At 43.9% G+C, this 22,290-nt stretch overlaps 1 protein-coding gene across 4 annotated transcripts in view; it reads right to left on the bottom strand.

Moving 5' to 3' along the window:
- Window positions 1–22,290, bottom strand: part of LOC118396467 (calcium-dependent secretion activator 2-like) — a 237,686-nt gene that overhangs the window by 178,748 nt on the left and 36,648 nt on the right. For all 4 annotated transcript variants that reach the window (XM_052465503.1, XM_052465505.1, XM_052465504.1 and 1 more), the window contains exon 2: window positions 11,811–11,924. In XM_052465503.1, the coding sequence (XP_052321463.1) occupies window positions 11,811–11,924 (114 nt within the window). The remainder of the gene's footprint in view (window positions 1–11,810; window positions 11,925–22,290) is intronic.

Here is a 22,290-nt window from a genome sequence, read left to right as displayed (position 1 = left end):
ATTTCCTTTCAATAAATCAATCATGATTGTGTCCCACTTGTTGTTGATTCTTCACAAAAAAATACAGTTTTATATCTTTATGTTTGAAGCCTGAAATGTCGCAAAGTTCAAGGGGGCCGAATACCTTCGCAAGGCACTGTATACACTCTGGTGGGTCAGGGTATGGAGACTACTAGAGGTCAGTAAGTGATCAATAGACAGAGATTAATGGTGGACTGTCAGGGGTGCAAACAGGCCATTGCGGTGTATTGACAAAGTGACTTTATTGATCAGGCCCAATTAATTACCTGACAAGCAGAGGTCACATTAGAACTGATTATATGTGGCGGGGTCTAGTGCTGGTGCTGACGACTCCCAGCTACACATTTCCTCTACATATCCATAGAAACAATATTGAGTACATGAAAATGCTCAAGCACACACTTATGCAAACAGGCCGTGTGCACCGAGGGAAAAAACAGACTTTCAGACAGAGCCTGTGAGAAGGGCAAATACATTTGAACCTTCAAAGAGTCTCTAGTGTCTTAGTGGATTTGCATAGCCCCGAGCACAGCTTGGGTAAATGTGTGAGCACAACACAATTAGACATAATTACACCTCCTCCAGTTGGACATAATGTCTCATATGTGGCCTGCTGCAATGTAGCGGATGCCTTCTAAAGACATATTGGAGAATTGAACATTGAAAAAGTTGATGAGCTTCTATCACTTCGACACTATGTCCAGTGAATAGTAATAACAGGTCAACTTTGATCCATTCTTGCAATGACACATCACATTGTGAGCCATGCAAAGACTGAGGCATATACTTCCATGGGTTTCTCTCCCATCTACTGCAATTAAAGAGGCTGAGACGCCCGCTTTTCTGATAAGCTCTACATCTCATAACGTATGACAGACACAATTCACTTCAGATGAAGAAATGAGAAAGAGAGGGAGACATGGAAAGACAGAGAGGGGGGTGAGGAATGGAAGGGGTAAAGAAAGGATGGAGAGACTGTAAAAGAGGGACGGGCAGGGAGAAAAATAGACAAATCAAATACTCATTTATTTGTCACATGCGCAGAACACAACAGGTAACAGGTAGACCTTACCATGAAATGCTTGAACAATGCAGTTCAAGAAATAGAGTTAAGAAAATATATACTAAATAAAGTAAAAAATCAAATAAAAAGGAACACAAAAACAAAAAAGACGCTATATAAAGGGCGTACCGGTATCGAGTCAATGTGTGGGGGTAAAGGTTGAGGTAAAAGGAGTAAAATGGGTGATTCGTCACGAAACTACAACAACAAAAAGACCATGATTTGCAGGTTTTCCTTACATTTGATTAATATACTGGCTAAAAACATAAACACAACATGTAAAGTGTTGGTCCCATGTTTCATGAGCTGAAATAAAACATCCGTGAAATTTTCCATAAGCTCAAAAATATTATTTCAAATTTGTTTACATCCCTGTTAGTGAGCATTTCTTCTTTGCCAAGAGATAATCCATCCACTTGATAGGTGTGGCATAACAAGAAGTTGATAAAATAACATGACCATTACACAGATGCACCTTGTGCTTGGGACAATAAAAGCCCACTCTAAAATGTGCAGTTTGGTCACACAATGCCATAGATGTCTCAAGTTTGAGGGAACGTACAATTGGCATTCTGACTGCAGGAATGTCCACCAGTTATTACCAGAGAATTGAATGTTAATTTCTCTACCATAAGCCACCTCCGAAATTGTTATCGAGAATTTAGAAGTACGTCCAACCGGCCTCACAACCGCAAACCACGTGTAACCAAGCCAGCCCAGGACATCCACTTCTGGCATCTTTACCTAAGGCATCGTCTGAGACTAGCCACCCGGAAGCTGATGAAACTGAGGAGTATTTCTGTCTGTAATAAACCCCTTTGTGGGGAAAAACTCATTCGGATTGGCTGGGCCTGGCTCCCCAGTAGGTGAGCCTGGCTCCCAAGTGGGTTGACCTATGCCCTCCCAGGCCCACCCATGGCTGTGCCCCTGCCCAGTCATGTGAAATCCATAGATTAGGGCCGAATGAATTTATTTAAATTGACTGATTTCCTTACATCGTTGAAATTGATGCATGTTGCATTTATGATTTTGTTCAATATAGAAGGATAGTTTACATATATTTTACATTTGTATCTTAAAGCATAATTGAGAAATAAGTTGAAAAATGTAACATTTTGGATTTACTAGGCACATTTTTAAGCGTCCATTATGTTTCTTCTGTAGGTGCTACAAAATTGGTGTCAGATTACATTTTACGCTTGCTCTGTAATATGAGTAGTATTTTGATTTCCATAACAATTTTCTTACATTCATTCATATTAAAAATATACACCACAGTTCAAAAGTTTGGGGGTCACTTAGAAATGTCTTTGTTTTTCAAAGAATCACTTAAATGTCCTTGTTTTTGAAAGAAAAACACATTATTTGTCTATTAAAATAACATCAAATTGATCAGAAAGTGTAGACATTGTTAATGTCTTAATTAACATTGTTAATGTCTACACATTCCTGCGTTGTCTTAGCTGTGTGATTAGGGTTGTTGTCCTGTTGGAAGGTGAACCTTCAACCCAGTCTGAAGTCCTGAGTGCTGTGGAGCAGGTTTTCATCAAGCATCTCTTTGCACTTTGCTCCATTCATCTTTCCTTTGATTCTGATTAGTCTCCCAGTCCCAGCCGCTGACAAACATCCCCACAGCATGATGCTGCCACCACCATGCTTCACCGTAGGGATGGTGCCAGGTTTCCTCCAGACGTGACGCTTGGCATTCAGGCCAAATAGTTCCATCTTGGTTTCATCAGACCAGAGAATCTTGTTTCTCATAGTCTGAGAGTCTTGAGGTGTCTTTTGGCAAACTTCAAGTAGGCTTTCATGTGTCTTTTACTGAGGAGTGGCTTCCGTCTGGCCACTCTACCATTAAGGCCTGATTGATGGAGTTCTGCAGAGATGGTTGTCCTTCTGGAAGGTTCTCCCATCTCCACAAAGAAACTCGGGTTCTTGGTTACCTCCCTGACCAAGGTCCTTCTCCCCCAATTGCTCAGTTTGGCCGGCCAGCTCTAGGAAGAGTCTTGGTGTTTCCAAACTTCTTCCATTTAAGAATGCTTCAATGCTGAATAAATGTTTTTCTACCTTTCCCCAGATCTCGGAGCTCTACGGACAATTCCTTCGACCTCATGGCTTGGTTTTTGCTCTGACATGCACTAACTGTGGGACCTTATATAGACAGGTGTGTGCCTTTCCAAATCATATTTAAATCAATTGAATTTACCACAGGTGGACTCCATTCAAGTAGTAAAAACATCAAGGATAATCATTGGAAACAGGATGCACCTTCGCTCAATTTCAGTTAGGTATCCGTTTTTTTTTGTAATAAATGTGCAAAAATTTCTAAAAAACATTTCGCTTTGTCAATATGGGGTATTGTGTGTAGATTGATTAGTACATTATTTTATTCATTTTAGAATAAGGCTGTAACATAAATAGTGGAAAAAGTCAAGGGGTCTGAATACTTTCCGAATGCACTGTAGACAGATCACCAAACCTAGTGTTACTGGAGGTAGCTGTTCTGTCTCGCTGATGTATGGAAAACCCAGCCAACTGTATATCATCCAGGTTCTTTCAGCCACGACTCAGGAAACATAAGATACTACAGTTTTTAATGTCCCGCTAACAGGATAGTCTCGAACGGAGCTCATCCAGATTATTCTCCAATGATTGCACATTCGCCAATAGGACGGATGGTAGAGGCGGGTTACTCACTCGTAGATTAATTCTCACAAGGCACCCACATCTGCACCCCTTGTGTCGGCGTCTCCTTTTCATGCGAATGACAGGGATTTGGGGCTGGTCCAGGAGCAGCAGTAAATCCTTTGAGCTTGACTTGTTAAAGAAAAATCTTTGTCCAATTTGAGGTGAGTAATCGCTGTTCTGATATCCAGAAGCTCTTTTCGGTCATAAGAGACGGTGGTAGAAATATTATGTACAAAATAAGTTACAAACATGAAAAAACATAAAATAGCACAATTGGTTAGGAGCCTGTAAAACAGCAGCCATCCCCTCCAGCACAATATTGTTCACCACTCATTACATTAGTTGTCTTCCTTTTACAATCTATACTTTCTCTCGCACTTGTGTCAATGTATATTGGAAGCCTGAATGCGTCACTTGATCATGGCATTGTTTCACTTGCAATTCTGAGAGTCTGTAGTTAACAGTGAGTAGGGGTATGCCGAGTCGTCGGACAAAATGAGTATCGTAACGGATATGGACAATTGTCCAGATACGATTATGATCTGAGTATTTTTTGAAGATTATCCATGATCGGGAAAAAGGATTTTTCAAGTGCCAGTGCACATCTTTCAATCAAGTGTGAGGTACTACGTGGTCTCAATAACTCAATTGGCTAGTTTGCCTGTCTGTAAAGAGGAATGTGGGCTGTACATTGATTCTACTGCTCTAATTGGATAGAGTGAAGCTGTATTTCTCCATCCACTCTCTTTGCTTCATTCACCCGATCACTTCTCCTTGCATGTTTCGATCGGATCATTTAGATTGCTGCTGGCTCATGTAAGCCTGCTACTATGATAAATCAAAATGTGAGGACGTTTGCTAAAAGCTATCAATGTGCATTGCATCTAACAAGCGGGGCGAGGGTAGGGAATAAATTTGAGCCACTGATGCTCATTCGGACTAAGTGACTGCAAACTTGTCTGCCCGCTGCAAGTTCAGGACACAGATACACACCCCTCAGCGTGCTGCTCCTAATATAATTATTTTGTTGTCTATAAATGTGCAGTATTTTGCAACATCTAGCCTACTCAATGTAGGCATATTAAAGCACGTCCGTGTTTTCCAATCATCTGATCCAATCCGACTATCAGCTAGCAATCTACGGGTAAAATTATGAGTATGGCCAGATCAACACACCCCTAGTAGGGAGTATCAATGGATGCTTTTGGTCATAACTCCAAGTTGTCATTTTATATCCACCTCCTAATCCATGCTGATCTAGGAATGGGTTTAGAGTTCAGATCTTGGCACGTTGATCCACCTCCCATCCCGTTCTTAACGGTTTCTTTTCGTCAGTAAAAGCTTGGTTCTGGGTTACCTTTATTCAGTATCGTTCTGCCTCTGCGATTTCTCGTGTGGATAATACTCCTTTTCCCCTTTCTTGATACATTTACAATTCTTAGCACCCATGCAGTCACTCGTGGAACTCTGCTCAAACTACAGTACTGTTCTAAAAATGCGCTGTTAATCAGTTACATTTGTTTGAACTGTGATTTGCTTGTCTTCAACCTTGCATTCACATTCATTGTCATTCGATTTTTCATTATCTTCAGGTTCAATCTTCTCTCTGCACTCTAGCCACTGTGGCCCTGTGCACACTTTCAGTTGATTGGCCCTCTATTGCCTGCATCCGCCAGGTTTTATTTTCCACAGCAATGTCTCCACTTCAAGGGTTCAGTCAAGCTCTGTATTTCTTTGGCTCCGTTTTCTGCAAAGGGTTTCCACTGTTTAGTTGTATGCATTTGCGTTTTCTCCATCTTAAGATGAGTGCCGATATAGTTACCAAGCCTTGCTCCTATCAAGGCAACTAATAACTCTAGCCTGAGTAAGGCGACTTTCTTCAGTGGAGCTACTCTGGTCTTGGATGCAATCAGAGTCACTGCGCACACACCATCTTCATATGTGCCTGGAATGATGTGCAGGAATGCAGATACACAGAATGCGCTTTCATCGCTGAAAACATAACTCTTTGGTCACATTTGAAGTACACTTGTTCTCCAATGCTGGATCGTAACGTCATGTCATGGCGAGTTCACTCAAACTGGCAACTTCTCACAACACTACCGCCATTGTTCAGACAGATCCCCGGGCAGCTGTTCGTCCCACCGGATGCCCGTTGCCACATCTATTGGAATCTGACATTGGCGATAGGAATCCAATTGGGTCGAAGATCAGTGTTGCAACAAAACTCTTTTAGTATTATTTATGTACTGTATGAACGCCATCAGGTTGCATAGCTCAAATACAAAGTCGTAATTTTACATCAGTCAAGGTCAGTACTAAAACTTTCAGAACTCTGACCATTCTCATCACGTGTAGTTGTTTGGCCTTGGCTTGGTTTAAGACATTCCTCGAACCAGAAAAATAAGCACATCTCAAACTTTTTCATTAATAGAAATCAATGATTACACACTGGTATTGGGAGATTTTTATGGTTTTGCCTAAGGATAGACAGCGCTAGGATGAATGGAAATGATAACATTTAAGTATGGCAGCAGATGTTGGACCATTTGCCTAGAGATTCAGTTAACCTGTTCGAGAGGGGAAGAGAAGTTGTAGCTTGGCAACCTTAACTCTGTCACTCCTGCTCCCGCTCTCCTTCTCTGGCACTCGAGGGCGCTAGGCTGCTCTCCATTACGCACACCTGTCTCCATCATTACGTGCATCAGTGCTCACTGGACTCACCTGTACTCCTTCACTTTGTTGATTGCCCCATCTATATCTGTCTGTTCCTCCGTTGGTTCCCTGTGTCAGCATTAATGTCGTTATATTTTCATGTCCAGACGCTGTCCTGTCCTATGTCCGTTGTTAATTAAATGATCACTCCCTGTACTTGCTTCTCGTCTACCAGCGTCGATCCTTACAGAGTCAGTGTTAGAGGAGTAAGGGGATACAGTACCATTTATGCCGATGTGTAAGCTTGTTGCATGGTGAAATGTGAGGTGTGTATCTGAGCAGAAAGTTTTTTTCAATGTTTTTTATTTTATTATTGTAATTTTTCTTCTATTACACTATAGTGTTTGATTGTTATCATTGTTTCGGTCTTCGTTGATGTTGGAAAAATAAGAGAAAACGACAATGAATTTACCACAGGGCCAGCTTCCCCGTGGAATGCTTCAACACTTTACAGAGCATGCCCCAACAAATTGAGGAGGGCAAACGGGGAGAGGGTGCCACTCAATATTAGGAAGGTATTCCTAATGTTTGGTATACTCAGTACACCATTTGTGTACAACACATAAGGAACACCTTCCTAATGTTGTGTTGCACCCCCTTTTGCCCTCAGAACAGTCTCAATTCTTCAGAGCATGGACTCTACAAGATGTCAAAAGCAACCCACAGTTGTGTCAAGTTGGCTGGATGTCCTTTGGAGGGTGGACCATTCTTTAAAGGCTTTAGTGATATCTGCCATAAATGCTACCTTGTGTTCTATGAATTTTAGCAATACACTTATCAGATCGGTGTTCAGATTAGGGCATGTAAAAAATCTATTATTCAGTGACTTACTCCTGTGAGAGTGTGATTACGCATTGAATACTATTCAGAGTTAGGGGTCTGTCTTTTTTTATTTCATGACTACTTGATGTAGATGGTAGTAATTAGGATTCACCATTTCCACAATGTCCTGACTTCATTAGACTTCACATACAGTGGTATGTTGGATTGGAACTTTCTTGTAAGGTTATTGAAACGTTTCCTTGCAGTACCATAGTTGGAGGATAGGCCGCTATTTTCTTCGTTCCATGGTAAGCTTACCTCATATCTACCTCCTTCATTACTTCACATGTTTTCAAATTTCTGTACTGCATCCTCATTATTTTTCCAATTCCATTACTATTCCTACTGACTCCACTTCCCAAAATGACTAACTGGTCAGACAGTGTTTGTTCCTCCCCAATTGTTATGTGCATGATTACGACTTCAGTTGGGTCCGTTGTCATGTTCATTACGGTCTCTGTCCCTTGGATGAGCCATCCGAATAAACTTTCAGGTTCACTTAGTGATCCACATATTCTGTCGATTTTACCGACAACACTTTCCAGTAATGTCTCCTCCAATGAGTATTCCCAATTCTGGTGACTCCATGCAACTCTTGGCTGTATCCGCTAGGTGCAGACCTTTATCCTCACGTTCTGTGTGTAATTCTTCTCCTGCCCCCTTCATAACTGAAGTGCACACTTGTGGCGTTTCCAGCATCTCCATATCTACAGACCATTTGATGTTGCTTAATCTAACGTTTTCTCTGTTACATGTGATCTGTCTTGGCGTGTCAGCCAAATGTATGGAGATTAAGTATTTCTTGGCCTATAACTGGTAGTGTCATTGAATGAAAGATCTTGATGGATAAAAATAAACTCTGGACTGGTATCTCTATCCATACTGTAGCTGTCTAACCGTGCTGTAATTTCTACAATACTGTTACAGCGTCAGTGGGTAAGTTAACATTAGCCCTTTCCTCTCTCTCATACTCACATATGGCCTTGTGGTTACGTCTGCCACACTTCTCACATGACACTACTTTATTCCGACAGTACTTTGCTATGTGCCTTGTTCCTAAGCACACAAAAAATCTCCCTTGTCATCTACGTCATCTACGCAACATTGTCCATCTTTGACTCACAGTGATTAGATTAATTTTGCAGCATAGCCAATCAATTGACATTACATGTAATGGACAGAATAGGATGGATGTGTGCAAAATGCAACAAGATGCATATAGGCTACAGGTTAAAGTGCATAAGGCTGTAATTTGTAAAAGTTGCGGAAGTGGCTGTCTCACTGACCTAGGCCAATTTGAACTGATCACATGACCGACTACAGTGATTGTCAATAATTGGAATGAGAAACTCAAATCTATGACATTTATCAGTTTATTCGATTTCATATGCAGATCAAAAACATTAAGAACAACCGATTTAAAATGTTCTGTGTTGTTAGGAAGCCGAATATTAACTGAACCAGAACTGATTATCGAAAACACAACATTTCCTTTAGACACTGAAAACAAAAAAAGGAAACTGTTTACGTGTTTGATTTCAGATTCAAATAAACGAGGAACAACCCTTTACTTGCTTTTTTTATCTTGTCATTTAATAGGAAATATTCATTTGGCCAGAAAATAAACAGACCCTACTCATATGTGACCTGCTCCATAATAAATCAGTCGTATTGACCCCAACAAACATTTTGAGCTCTATATAGGGTTGAAAAGAGAATATTCTAGGCTTCAAAACAATGTATAACATGTGTATCAAGTGTTAGAATTCAGCACAGCAGAGCTAATTACACCGGAGATATCCCCGATCAGCTGTTTAAAGAAAATGACCCCTGAAGTTACGTTTCTTGTGCGGAGCTGTATATGTTCTGCAAGTCACAACATGCTACTGTAGAATAATAATAATAATAATAATATAATATATGCCATTTAGCTGACGCTTTTATCCAAAGCGACTTAGTCATGTGTGCATACATTCTACGTATGGGTGGTCCCGGGAATCGAACCCACTACCCTGGCGTTACAAGCGCCATGCTCTGCCAACTGAGCCACAGAAGGACCACGTCGTAGAAGTCTGTTATGTCTGTTATTTGGGTATATATTGTACCTTGATTGCTACTCATTTAAAAGTTGTACAATACAATATGCTAGCTAGCTGGGTAATGTGTTTAAGAAATAGTTTGAGGGCCTCCTGAGTGGCACAGTGGTCTAAGGCAATGCATCGCAGTGCTAGCTGTTCCACTAGAGATTCTGGGTTCGAGTCAAGGCTCTGTCGCAGCCGACCGCAACTGGGAGACCCATGGGGTGGTGCACAATTGGCCCAGCTTCGTCCAGGTTAGGGGAGGGTTTGGACGACAAGGATGTCCTTGTCCCATCGCGGACTAGGGACTCCTGTGGCGGGCTGTGCGCAGTGCACGCTGACACGGTCGCCAGGTGTACTGTGTTTCCTCCGACACATTGCTGCGGCTGGCTTTCACGTTAAGTGGGCATTGTGTCAAGAAGCAGTGCGCTTGGCTGGGTTGTGTTTCGGAGGACGCACGTCTCCCGGCCTTCGCCTCTCCCGAGTCCGTATGGGAGTTGCAGCGATGAGACAAGACTAACTACCAATTGGATACCACGAAATTGGGGAGAAAAAAGGGGTGAGCTAGCAAGCGAAAACAGCTGATTAGCTAGCTTGTTAGCTAGCCAATGACTTCTTTTGAAGGATCTTCTTATCAGAGGCTTTGAACATGCAAACAAATTGGGTTAGCTAGAAAACATGTTGTTCTAGAGAATTCTGTTTTAATCCCAAAATAGACAGTCAATATTTTTCACAAAATGTGCATGTGCTATGCTAATTGGCTAACGCGACTTGTGATTTATTATGATAGAGCACGTCACATATTACAGAGCAAGCGGTAAAGCTTAATATGACACCAATTATTTCTTAGTAGCACCTACAAAGCAAGATGAAACATTAGCTTCCCCTAACGTGGCCAAAATGTCTTAAATATTCCAACTTCAATTAATTATTTCTCAATTATGCTTTAAAATACAAATGTCAAATATACAGTGACTTCAGAAAGTATTCACACCCCTCGACTTTGTTGTATTACACCCTGAATTTAAAATGGATTAAATTGAGATTTTGTGACATTGGCCTACACACCATAATGTCAAAGTGGAATTATATTTTGACAAAATTAAAAGCTGAAATGTGTTGAGTCAATAAGTATTTAACCCCTTTGTTATGGCAAGCCTACATAGGCCCAGGAATAAAGATTTGCCCCCCTTTTTCTCCCCAATTTTGTGATATCCAATTACAATCTTGTCTCATCCCTAACGGGCTCGAGGCGAAGGTTGAGTCATGCGTTTCCCGAAACACGGCCTGCCAAACCGCGCTCCTTAATCCGGAAGCCAGCCGCACCAATGTGTCGGCGGAAACACTGTTCAACTGACGACCGAACTCTGCCTGCAGGCGCCTGGCCCACCACAAGGAGTCGCTAGAGCGCAATGAGCCAAGTTAAGCCCCTCAGCCAAACCCTCCCCTAACCCGGACAACGCCGGGCCAATTGTGTGCCACTCTATGGGACTCCAAGTCACTGTGATTCTAACATGCATGTACTCAGGTGTCTGAATACCTGTGTAAAATTTGATCTTTTTTAATACATTTTCAAAAATGTAAGAAAAACATGTTTCCACTTTGTCATTATGGGGTATTGTGTATAGATGGGTGAGACAAATTCAGGCTGTAACAAAATGTAGAATAAATCAAGGGGTATGAATATTTTCGGAAGGAACTGTATGTCAACAATCCTTCCTCCAAATAACCCTTCTATCGATTAAATTTTGTGAAAATCCCCAAAATCAAGGTATTTTGTTGTTGTTCTAGTCTCGAGAAGAATCTCCCAAATAGAGTATACAAAAGAGGGGGGAAAAAAGAGGAAAGAAAATGACAAAAAGTGATGGAGAGAGTGATGGAAAGATAGTAGTAGACAAAAGGAAATGAAAAAGTGATAGACATATTGAGAAAGAGGGCACAAAGATGTTTGAGAGCACCCTCCTCTTCAGAATCCCCCCCAAACATAAACTGTTAGCATCAGCTGATCGATTTCTAATCTTTTTCACCAGACACGTGTAATAACGCTAATTACAAAACTGCCCATATGAGTGAAATGACCTCTCACCCTCTCCATCTCCAGGCAGACTGTGAGAGTGAGGGTGGCCACATAACTGAGATTAAGTGGGAGAGAAAAAGCCTTGTTTATCGAGATTGGTGCAATGACACCTGTGGTTTTCTTTGACAAGTTGAATGGGTGAGTCGTGCGAAATTGAAAAACACAAGAGGTAAGGCCCTTCTTCTAAAGAACAGCTGCTAGACAGTACAGCTAAAATTAACAACTGCTTGGCAAACAAGTGTGGTATTTTGGAGAATTGCAACCCTTACTGGACTCCAGGCAGTACAGCATACCACAATGGAAGCTAGTCATTTTAGGGGCACGGGTGAAGTGGGTGAGCTCTTGCCTCATAGTAGCTGCGCACGGCGTTGCAGAAGGCCTCGTCCGCCACCATCTGTGTGTCCCCCTTCAGGAAGGCCTGGAAATTATCCTTTACCGCCTGCAGCTGCTGCTTATTCAGCTGAGAGAGAGAGAGAGAGAGAGAGAGAGAGAGAGAGAGAGAGAGAGAGAGAGAGAGAGAGAGAGAGAGAGAGAGAGAGAGAGGCCAGAGAGAGAGAGAGAGAGAGAGAGAGAGAGAGAGAGAGAGAGAGAGAGAGAGAGAGAGAGAGAGAGAGAGAGAGAGAGAGAGTGCTGTTATAAACTGACATAAGATGTCATTACTAGCTATTATAACACCCTCATGTAGGCCTTGTAGTAGAGACTTCAAAAAAGCACAATAGGAGCATACATTCATTCAGAAAGGAAAATAATAATAAAATAAAAAATCCTTGTCATTGTCTTCCTTTATTTTCTGTTTGTCACATTCAATTCATTTGTGGAGTAGTACTACTCTGTGACAAGACTTCAAGTGCTTGAAATGCTTTTGAATGGAATTGAACTATTGTGTATTGTGTCTTCCTCTCCTCAGAAACTCCACAGATCATGTTGCAAAGCTAACTAAGAAGCAGTATTCCCCAAGAGAGGACGACTTTCACTTTAGCAGTGATAAATTCATGAACTTCTTTGAGGAAAAGATTATGATTATTAGAAAGCAAATTACGGACTCCTCTTTAAACCTGCGTATTCCTCCAAACCTCAGTTGTCCTGAGTCTGCACAACTCTGCCAGGACCTAGGATCAAGAGAGAGACGCTCAAGTGTTTTAGTACTATATCTCTTGACACAATGATGAAAAGAATCATGGCCTCTAAACCTTCAAGCTGCATACTGGACCCTATTCCAACTAAACTACTGAAAGAGCTGCTTCCTGTGCTTGGCCCTCCTATGTTGAACATAATAAACGGCTCTCTATCCACTGGATGTGTACCAAACTCACTAAAAGTGGCAGTAATAAAGCCTCTCTTGAAAAAGCCAAACCTTGACCCAGAAAATATAAAAAACTATCGGCCTATATCGAATCTTCCATTCCTCTCAAATATTTTAGAGAAGGCTGTTGCGCAGCAACTCACTGCCTTCCTGAAGACAAACAATGTATACGAAATGCTTCAGTCTGGTTTTAGACCCCATCATAGCACTGAGACGGCACTTGTGAAGGTGGTAAATGACATTTTAATGGCATCGGACCGAGGCTCTGCATCTGTCCTCGTACTCCTAGACCTTAGTGCTGCTTTTGATACCATCGATCACCACATTCTTTTGGAGAGATTGGAAACCCAAATTGGTCTACACGGACATGTTCTGGCCTGGTTTAAATCTTATCTGTCGGAAAGATATCAGTTTGTCTCTGTGAATGGTTTGTCCTCTGACAAATCAACTGTAAATTTCGGTGTTCCTCAAGGTTCCGTTTTAGGACCACTATTGTTTTCACTATACATTTTACCTCTTGGGGATGTTATTCGAAAACATAATGTTAACTTTCACTGCTATGCGGATGACACACAGCTGTACATTTCAATGAAACATGGTGAAGCCCCAAAATTGCCCTCGCTAGAAGCATGTGTTTCAGACATAAGGAAGTGGATTAGCTAGCCAGCTATTGTCGTTCTTTTAACGCAACGTAACGTAAACAACACTGCTAGCTAGCCAGCTAGCCCCCGAATAGCAGCACTGCAGAAACTATTACACTCAACGGAACGACTTGATTAGTGTAGTGTCAACAACGCAGCTACTGCCAGCTAGCCTACTTCAGCAGTACTGTATCATTTTAATCATTTTAGTCAATAAGATTCTTGCTACGTAAGCTTAACTTTCTGAACATTCGAGACGTGTAGTCCACTTGTCATTCAATCTCCTTTGCATTAGCGTAGCCTCTTCTGTAGCCTGTCAACTATGTGTCTGTCTATCCCTGTTCTCTCCTCTCTGCACAGACCATACAAACGCTCCACACCGCGTGGCCGCGGCCACCTAATCTGGTGGTCCCAGCGCGCACGACCCACGTGGAGTTCCAGGTCTCCGGTAGCCTCTGGAACTGCCGATCTGCGGCCAACAAGGCAGAGTTCATCTCAGCCTATGCCTCCCTCCAGTCCCTCGACTTCTTGGCACTGACGGAAACATGGATCACCACAGACAACACTGCTACTCCTACTGCTCTCTCTTCGTCCGCCCACGTGTTCTCGCACACCCCGAGAGCTTCTGGTCAGCGGGGTGGTGGCACCGGGATCCTCTCATCTCTCCCAAGTGGTCATTCTCTCTTTCTCCCCTCACCCATCTGTCTATCGCCTCCTTTGAATTCCATGCTGTCACAGTTACCAGCCCTTTCAAGCTTAACATCCTTATCATTTATCGCCCTCCAGGTTCCTCGGAGAGTTCATCAATGAGCTTGATACCTTGATAAGCTCCTTTCCTGAGGACGGCTCACCTCTCACAGTGCTGGGCGACTTTAACCTCCCCACGTCTACCTTTGACTCATTCCTCTCTGCCTCCTTCTTTCCACTCCTCTCCTCTTTTGACCTCACCCTCTCACCTTCCCCCCTACTCACAAGGCAGGCAATACGCTCGACCTCATCTTTACTAGATGCTGTTCTTCCACTAACCTCATTGCAACTCCCCTCCAAGTCTCCGACCACTACCTTGTATCCTTTTCCCTCTCGCTCTCATCTAACACCTCCCACACTGCCCCTACTCGGATGGTATCGCGCCGTCCCAACCTTCGCTCTCTCTCCCCCGCTACTCTCTCCTCTTCCATCCTATCATCTCTTCCCTCTGCTCATACCTTCTCCAACCTATCTCCTGATTCTGCCTCCTCAACCCTCCTCTCCTCCCTTTCTGCATCCTTTGACTCTCTATGTCCCCTATCCTCCAGGCCGGCGCGGTCCTCCCCTCCCGCCCCGTGGCTCGACGACTCATTGCGAGCTCACAGAACAGGGCTCCGGGCAGCTGAGCGGAAATGGAGGAAAACTCGCCTCCCTGCGGACCTGGCATCCTTTCACTCCCTCCTCTCTACATTTTCCTCCTCTGTCTCTGCTGCTAAAGCCATTTTCTACCACTCTAAATTCCAAGCATCTGCCTCTAACCCTAGGAAGCTCTTTGCCACCTTCTCCTACCTCCTGAATCCTACTCCCCCCCTCCTCCCTCTCTGCAGATGACTTCGTCAACCATTTTGAAAAGAAGGTCGACGACATCCGATCCTCGTTTGCTAAGTCAAACGGCACCGCTGGTTCTGCTCACACTGCCCTACCCTGTGCTCTGACCTCTTTCTCCCCTCTCTCTCCAGATGAAATCTTGCGTCTTGTGACGGCCGGCCGCCCAACAACCTGCCCGCTTGACCCTATCCCCTCCTCTCTTCTCCAGACCATTTCCGGAGACCTTCTCCCTTACCTCACCTCGCTCATCAACTCATCCCTGACCGCTGGCTACTTCCCTTCCGTCCTCAAGAGAGCGAGAGTTGCACCCCTTCTGAAAAAACCTACACTCGATCCCTCCGATGTCAACAACTACAGACCAGTATCCCTTCTTTCTTTTCTCTCCAAAACTCTTGAACGTGCCGTCCTTGGCCAGCTCTACCGCTATCTCTCTCAGAATGACCTTCTTGATCCAAATCAGTCAGGTTTCAAGACTAGTCATTCAACTGAGACTGCTCTTCTCTGTATCACGGAGGCGCTCCGCACCGCTAAAGCTAACTCTCTCTCCTCTGCTCTCATCCTTCTAGACCTATCGGCTGCCTTCGATACTGTGAACCATCAGATCCTCCTCTCCACCCTCTCCGAGTTGGGCATCTCCGGCGCGGCCCACGCTTGGATTGCGTCCTACCTGACAGGTCGCTCCTACCAGGTGGCGTGGCGAGAATCTGTCTCCTCACTACGCGCTCTCACCACTGGTGTCCCTCAGGGCTCTGTTCTAGGCCCTCTCCTATTCTCGCTATACACCAAGTCACTTGGCTCTGTCATAACCTCACATGGTCTCTCCTATCATTGCTATGCAGACGACACACAATTAATCTTCTCCTTTCCCCCTTCTGATGACCAGGTGGCGAATCGCATCTCTGCATGTCTGGCAGACATACAGCGTGGATGACGGATCACCACCTCAAGCTGAACCTCGGCAAGACGGAGCTGCTCTTCCTCCCGGGGAAGGACTGCCCGTTCCATGATCTCGCCATCACGGTTGACAACTCCATTGTGTCCTCCTCCCAGAGCGCTAAGAACCTTGGCGTGATCCTGGACAACACCCTGTCGTTCTCAACTAACATCAAGGCGGTGGCCCGTTCCTGTAGGTTCATGCTCTACAACATCCGCAGAGTACGACCCTGCCTCACACAGGAAGCGGCGCAGGTCCTAATCCAGGCACTTGTCATCTCCAGTCTGGACTACTGCAACTCGCTGTTGGCTGGGCTCCCTGCCTGTGCCATTAAACCCCTACAACTCATCCAGAACGCCGCAGCCCGTCTGGTGTTCAACCTTCCCAAGTTCTCTCACGTCACCCCACTCCTCCGCTCTCTCCACTGGCTTCCAGTTGAAGCTCGCATCCGCTACAAGACCATGGTGCTTGCCTACGGAGCTGTGAGGGGAACGGCACCTCAGTACCTCCAGGCTCTGATCAGGCCCTACACCCAAACAAGGGCACTGCGTTCATCCACCTCTGGCCTGCTCGCCTCCCTACCACTGAGGAAGTACAGTTCCCGCTCAGCCCAGTCAAAACTGTTCGCTGCTCTGGCCCCCAATGGTGGAACAAACTCCCTCACGACGCCAGGACAGCGGAGTCAATCACCACCTTCCGGAGACACCTGAAACCCCACCTCTTTAAGGGATACCTAGGATAGGATAAGTAATCCTTCTCACCCCCCTTTAAGATTTAGATGCACTATTGTAAAGTGACTATTCTACTGGATGTCATAAGGTGAATGCACCAATTTGTAAGTCGCTCTGGATAAGAGCGTCTGCTAAATGACTTAAATGTAAATGTGGATGGCTGCAAACTTTCTACTATTAAACTCGGACAAAACAGAGATGCTTGTTCTAGGTCCCAAGAAACAAAGAGATCTTCTGTTGAATCTGACAATTAATCTTAATGGTTGTACAGTCGTCTCAAATAAAACTGTGAAGGACCTCGGCGTTACTCTGGACCTTGATCTCTCTTTTGAAGAACATATCAAGACCATTTTGAGGACAGCTTTTTTCCATCTACGTAATATTGCAAAAATCAGAAACTTTCTGTCCAAAAATGATGCAGAAAAATTAATCCATGCTTTTGTCACTTCTAGGTTAGACTACTGCAATGCTCTACTTTCCGGCTACCCGGATAAAGCACTAAATAAACTTCAGTTAGTGCTAAATACAGCTGCTAGAATCCTGACTAGAACCAAAAAATTTGATCATATTACTCCAGTGCTAGCCTCTCTACACTGGCTTCCTGTCAAAGCAAGGGCTGATTTCAAGGTTTTACTGCTAACCTACAAAGCATTACATGGGCTTTGCTCCTACCTATCGCTCTGATTTGGTCCTGCTGTACATACCTACACGTACGCTACGGTCACAAGACGCAGGCCTCCTAATTGTCCCTAGAATTTCTAAGCAAACAGCTGGAGGCAGGGCTTTCTCCTATAGAGCTCCATTTTTATGGAACGGTCTGCCTACCCATGTCAGAGACGCAAACTCGGTCTCAACCTTTAAGTCTTTACTGAAGACTCATCTCTTCAGTGGGTCATATGATTGAGTGTAGTCTGGCCCAGGAGTGGGAAGGTGAACGGAAAGGCTCTGGAGCAACGGACCGCCCTTGCTGTCTCTGCCTGGCCGGTTCCCCTCTTTCCACTGGGATTCTCTGCCTCTAACCCTATTACAGTCACTGGCTTACTGGGGCTCTCTCATGCCGTCCCTGCAGGGGGTGCGTCACCTGAGTGGGTTGATTCACTGTTGTGGTCATCCTGTCTGGGTTGGCACCCCCCCCCCTTGGGTTGTGCCGTGGCGGAGATCTTTGTGGGCTATACTCAGCCTTGTCTCAGGATGGTAAGTTGGTGGTTGAAGATATCCCTCTAGTGGTGTGGGGGCTGTGCTTTGGCAAAGTGGGTGGGGTTATATCCTTCCTGTTTGGCCCTGTCCGGGGGTGTCCTCGGATGGGGCCACAGTGTCTCCTGACCCCTCCTGTCTCAGCCTCCAGTGTTTATGCTGCAGTAGTTTATGTGTCGGGGGGCTAGGGTCAGTTTGTTATATCTGGAGTACTTCTCCTGTCCTATTCGGTGTCCTGTGTGAATCTAAGTGTGCGTTCTCTAATTCTCTCCTTCTTTTTCTCTCTCTCTCGGAGGACCTGAGCCCTAGGACCATGCCCCAGGACTACCTGACATGATGACTCCTTGCTGTCCCCAGTCCACCTGGCCATGCTGCTGCTCCAGTTTCAACTGTTCTGCCTTACTATTATTTGACCATGCTGGTCATTTATGAACATTTGAACATCTTGGCCATGTTCTGTTATAATCTCCACCCGGCACAGCCAGAAGAGGACTGGCCACCCCACATAGCCTGGTTCCTCTCTAGGTTTCTTCCTAGGTTTTGACCTTTCTAGGGAGTTTTTCCTAGCCACCATGCTTCTACACCTGCATTGCTTGCTGTTTGGGGTTTTAGGCTGGGTTTCTGTACAGCACTTTGAGATATCAGCTGATGTACGAAGGGCTATATAAATAATTTTGATTTGATTTTTAATTTGATTCCGAACAATTAAAAGCTTGTTTGACAACCAGCAATTCCCTCAGGGTAGCAGATCAATAGACACAGCCAGGTGTGTCAGTCAGCTCAATGTCAGTCACTAATGCATTGCCCAGTGGTCCTTTCCATGTGGAAAATACTAAGTTGTGTGTGCCAGAATGAGGCTAATCTCCTGGGCATTAAAGGCTCTTATATCAACCTGTTTGTCCATGGCTGCCAGACTGAACGGACATACCTGCAAGAACCATGTGTTAGCAACAGATATAACAACCTTTCCCTGTGTCACCTTGGGCATGCATTTACTCACTCTTAGCAGAGCTCCATGTTGCCAAGACAAAGTTGCATCTGGCCTGCCTCCCTCAAAACAGCATTTAGCCATTTGACGCCACTGGTTTGATGCTTCTTTCCACAAATGGAGTCGGCTGCACGCTCCTTCTGAGAGCCAATATGAGAGCTAATGGAGCGCGCACTTGTGACATCAGAGGACGCCAGAAGCAATTTCCACTGTGGAGAGCCATCCCTTTCATTCACTCTCTATTTCTCCTCTCCATTTCCACACTTTCCCATTGTCTCCTACAGCCTTGCTCCATCTCTATACGTTGTACATTTTCACTGTACAAAAGCTATTTATCGATCTTTCTATGCACACATTTTTCTCACCCTTTCTACACCTTTCTCAACAAAGCCTTTTTTCTTCTCTCACATTCACCTCATCCATTCTGTAAATCCCCTACCAACCCCTGCCCTTTACCTCTGCTTTCATGCCTCTCTCGCCTCTCTATTTCACAATCACTCAATCCATCTCTGCAATCTCTCCTGCTCCATCACTACACACTGAGTTTACCCCCCCCCCACCCCTTTTCCCCCAGAACAGCCTCAATTGGTCAAGGGCATGGACTCTACAAGGTGTTGAAAGCGTTCCACAGGGATGCTAGCCCATGTTGACTCCAATGCTTCACACAGTTGTGTCAACTTGGCTGGATGTCCTTAGGGTGGTGGACCATTCTTGATACACACAGGAATCTGTTGAGCGTGTTAAACCCAGCAGTGTTGCACTTCTTGACACAAGCCCGTGCACCTGGTACCTACTACCATACCACATTCAAAAGGCACTTACACCTTTTGTCTTGCTCATTCACCCTCTGAATGGCACACATACACAATCCATAAAAATATTTCTTAACTTATCTTTTCTGTCTCCTCCCCTTCATCTACACAGACATCAATAAGGGATCATACAGTAGCCTTCACCTGGTCAGTCTGTCATGGAAAGGGCAGGTGTTCTCAGTGTACATTCTCTTCATTTTATCAAGAGGGGACAAGGGTAGATATGAATAGATTATGATATTAGATATACTTATAAGTGCATGTTAAGAATGAGGAGGAAGCATTGTTGTGTTGATATGTGGTAAGGAACTGTTCTAGCGACAGACCAGTCTGTGTCAGACAAGGAAGACAGAAAATACATCCGCCCTAGGAAACCATAACCTTCACCCTGTGCCAACACACACACACCTGCCCATCTGTAGTATGGAAAAGTGTGATAAGTATGCAGGGTTTTCAGTGTTTGCCAGATGCCGGTGTGCTCCATGCCCGCCTTCCTTCTGGGTTCTCTCTCCACTTCATCTTCATTAGTCTCAGAGCACAGCAGGGCATGGAGGGTGGACCTGCTCCACTACAGTCAGGACTTTTAATTGAGTAATTGTGTGTTGTCTGCTCTGCGTCTGTCTGAGAGCAGCAAAGATGAATGTGTTCTATTGTGATCTGAACACACACACACACACACACACACACACACACACACACACACACACACACACACACACACACACAGACACAGACACAGACACAGACACAGATGCTGAGATGACAGCAGGCCACGCCTGTATGTGTGCACACAGCTATTTACGGATATTGTGGGGACCAGAGGTAACAGTTTCCCTCTATCCTAGCGGAAGACAGTGTTACAGTCTAACACACACCCTCTTCTTTTTCACCCCTCTATTGGTAACAGCGTGTTGACTGCGCCCCACTCAGTGCATGAGATCGCCAAGCATCGTCATGGCAACATCAGTTCCACCGCATGGCAAGTAAGGTTGTGACGATACCAGTATCTCAATATTTTTTCCATGGATTTTTTTTTTAACACGAAGCAAACCGAAGTCATTGGTCCTTTAAAAAACACTATTGTGTGCTATAACTTGAAAAATGAATGGTGACATAATTATGTTTGTTTACAACATTCGGGCTGTTTTTCTAAAGAAGTTAAATCCGCTTTGTGTTTTGATTCCATGCCACGATACTAACAAGTATTGAGATACTGGTATAGACCTTAAACTCTAACTGTTTCAAAGCCACCTGATAGTGAAATCCCTGAGTGGTTTTTATCCCTCTCCAGCAACTGAGTTAGGAAGGACGCCTGTATATTTGTAGTGACTGGGTGTATTGATACACCATCCAAAGTGTAATTAATAACTTCACTATGCAAATGGATATTCAATGTCTGCATTTTAAATGTTTTACCCATCTACCAATAGGTGACCTTCTTTGCAAGGCATTGGAAAACCTCCCTGGTCTTTGTAGTTGAATCTGGGTTTGACGTTCACTGCTCGACTGGGGGGACCTTATAAATAATTGTATTTGTGGGGTACAGAGATGGGAGAAAACTGCATGTAAACTGACCACGTTTACATGCAGTTTTCTCCCATCTCTGTACCCCACAAATACAATTATTTATAAGGTCCCCCAGTCGAGCAGTGAACGTCAAACCCAGATTCAATTACAAAGACCAGGGAGGTTTTCCAATGCCTTGCAAAGGTCACCAATATCCCGTAATTAAATTGGAATACTCTAGTATTCTGTTTTTGAGTTGACGCATAAAACAAATATAATATCCCATTTACAATAGACCGAAAAAGCTTGTATCCCGGTTATGAGAAACCCGAATAATATGCTGACCTTAGAAGGGATACTGTGGCATGTAAACATTTTATCCCATTTACTGTTTTTTTGCCGTCTGCACAGGCTCAGTTATCATGGGTGTTGTGTGATGATGTTGTCAACTGATTGTCAAACAAATCACGTCAAAAAGTAGGCACTCTGCACAGTTTGATCCACCATAATAATTTATTTTGCTGATACTCCGTACTGGACCGTATAGTCCACTGGTAAGTTATTCACCCCCAATTTAGACAGGTTTCTGCTTATAACTTTGACATTTGATAGGCCATATTATAATTTCTGACATTTGGTAGAGCATTTGTTTGCCAACTATAGTTAGATAGATACATGCAGGTTCTCTTCTGTCATAACTTGTTGACCCAGAAGACTAAATAAAGTAGTGCTCACCAGAGAAATGTCTTACAATGATAGAATGAATGCATTAGTAATCAAGTTAACACTGGTAAAGTTGTCTGTTTCATTTAGGGACTGGGAAGAAAACACAATAACTACAAAACAGTCGAATGATTGGTCCTGCGCAAAATGTCCAAATGTCATCAGTTTGACAGGTTTTATGGAAATGAAAAGTTCAGAAAGTGATGAAACACACTTCTGATAAGACTTCAGTTGGTCTTTGGTGCATATTTTATGTGGTTGAAATACTGTCTGCTTGCATAACAGTGTCAAAGATAACACAAGAAAGAAATCCTATTTCTCCACTTCTATTTCTGAGACAAATATAACATATGTTGTATAATTTCACTGAAAGAAATGCATTATTCTGCAGGAGTTAATATTATATTTGGCTACATGTG

This window comes from Oncorhynchus keta, chromosome 17 (assembly GCF_023373465.1).
Source record: "Oncorhynchus keta strain PuntledgeMale-10-30-2019 chromosome 17, Oket_V2, whole genome shotgun sequence".
NCBI lineage: Eukaryota > Metazoa > Chordata > Actinopteri > Salmoniformes > Salmonidae > Oncorhynchus > Oncorhynchus keta.
The sequence above is the reverse complement of the archived record's forward strand: the minus strand, read 5'-3'. Positions and strand labels throughout refer to the sequence as shown.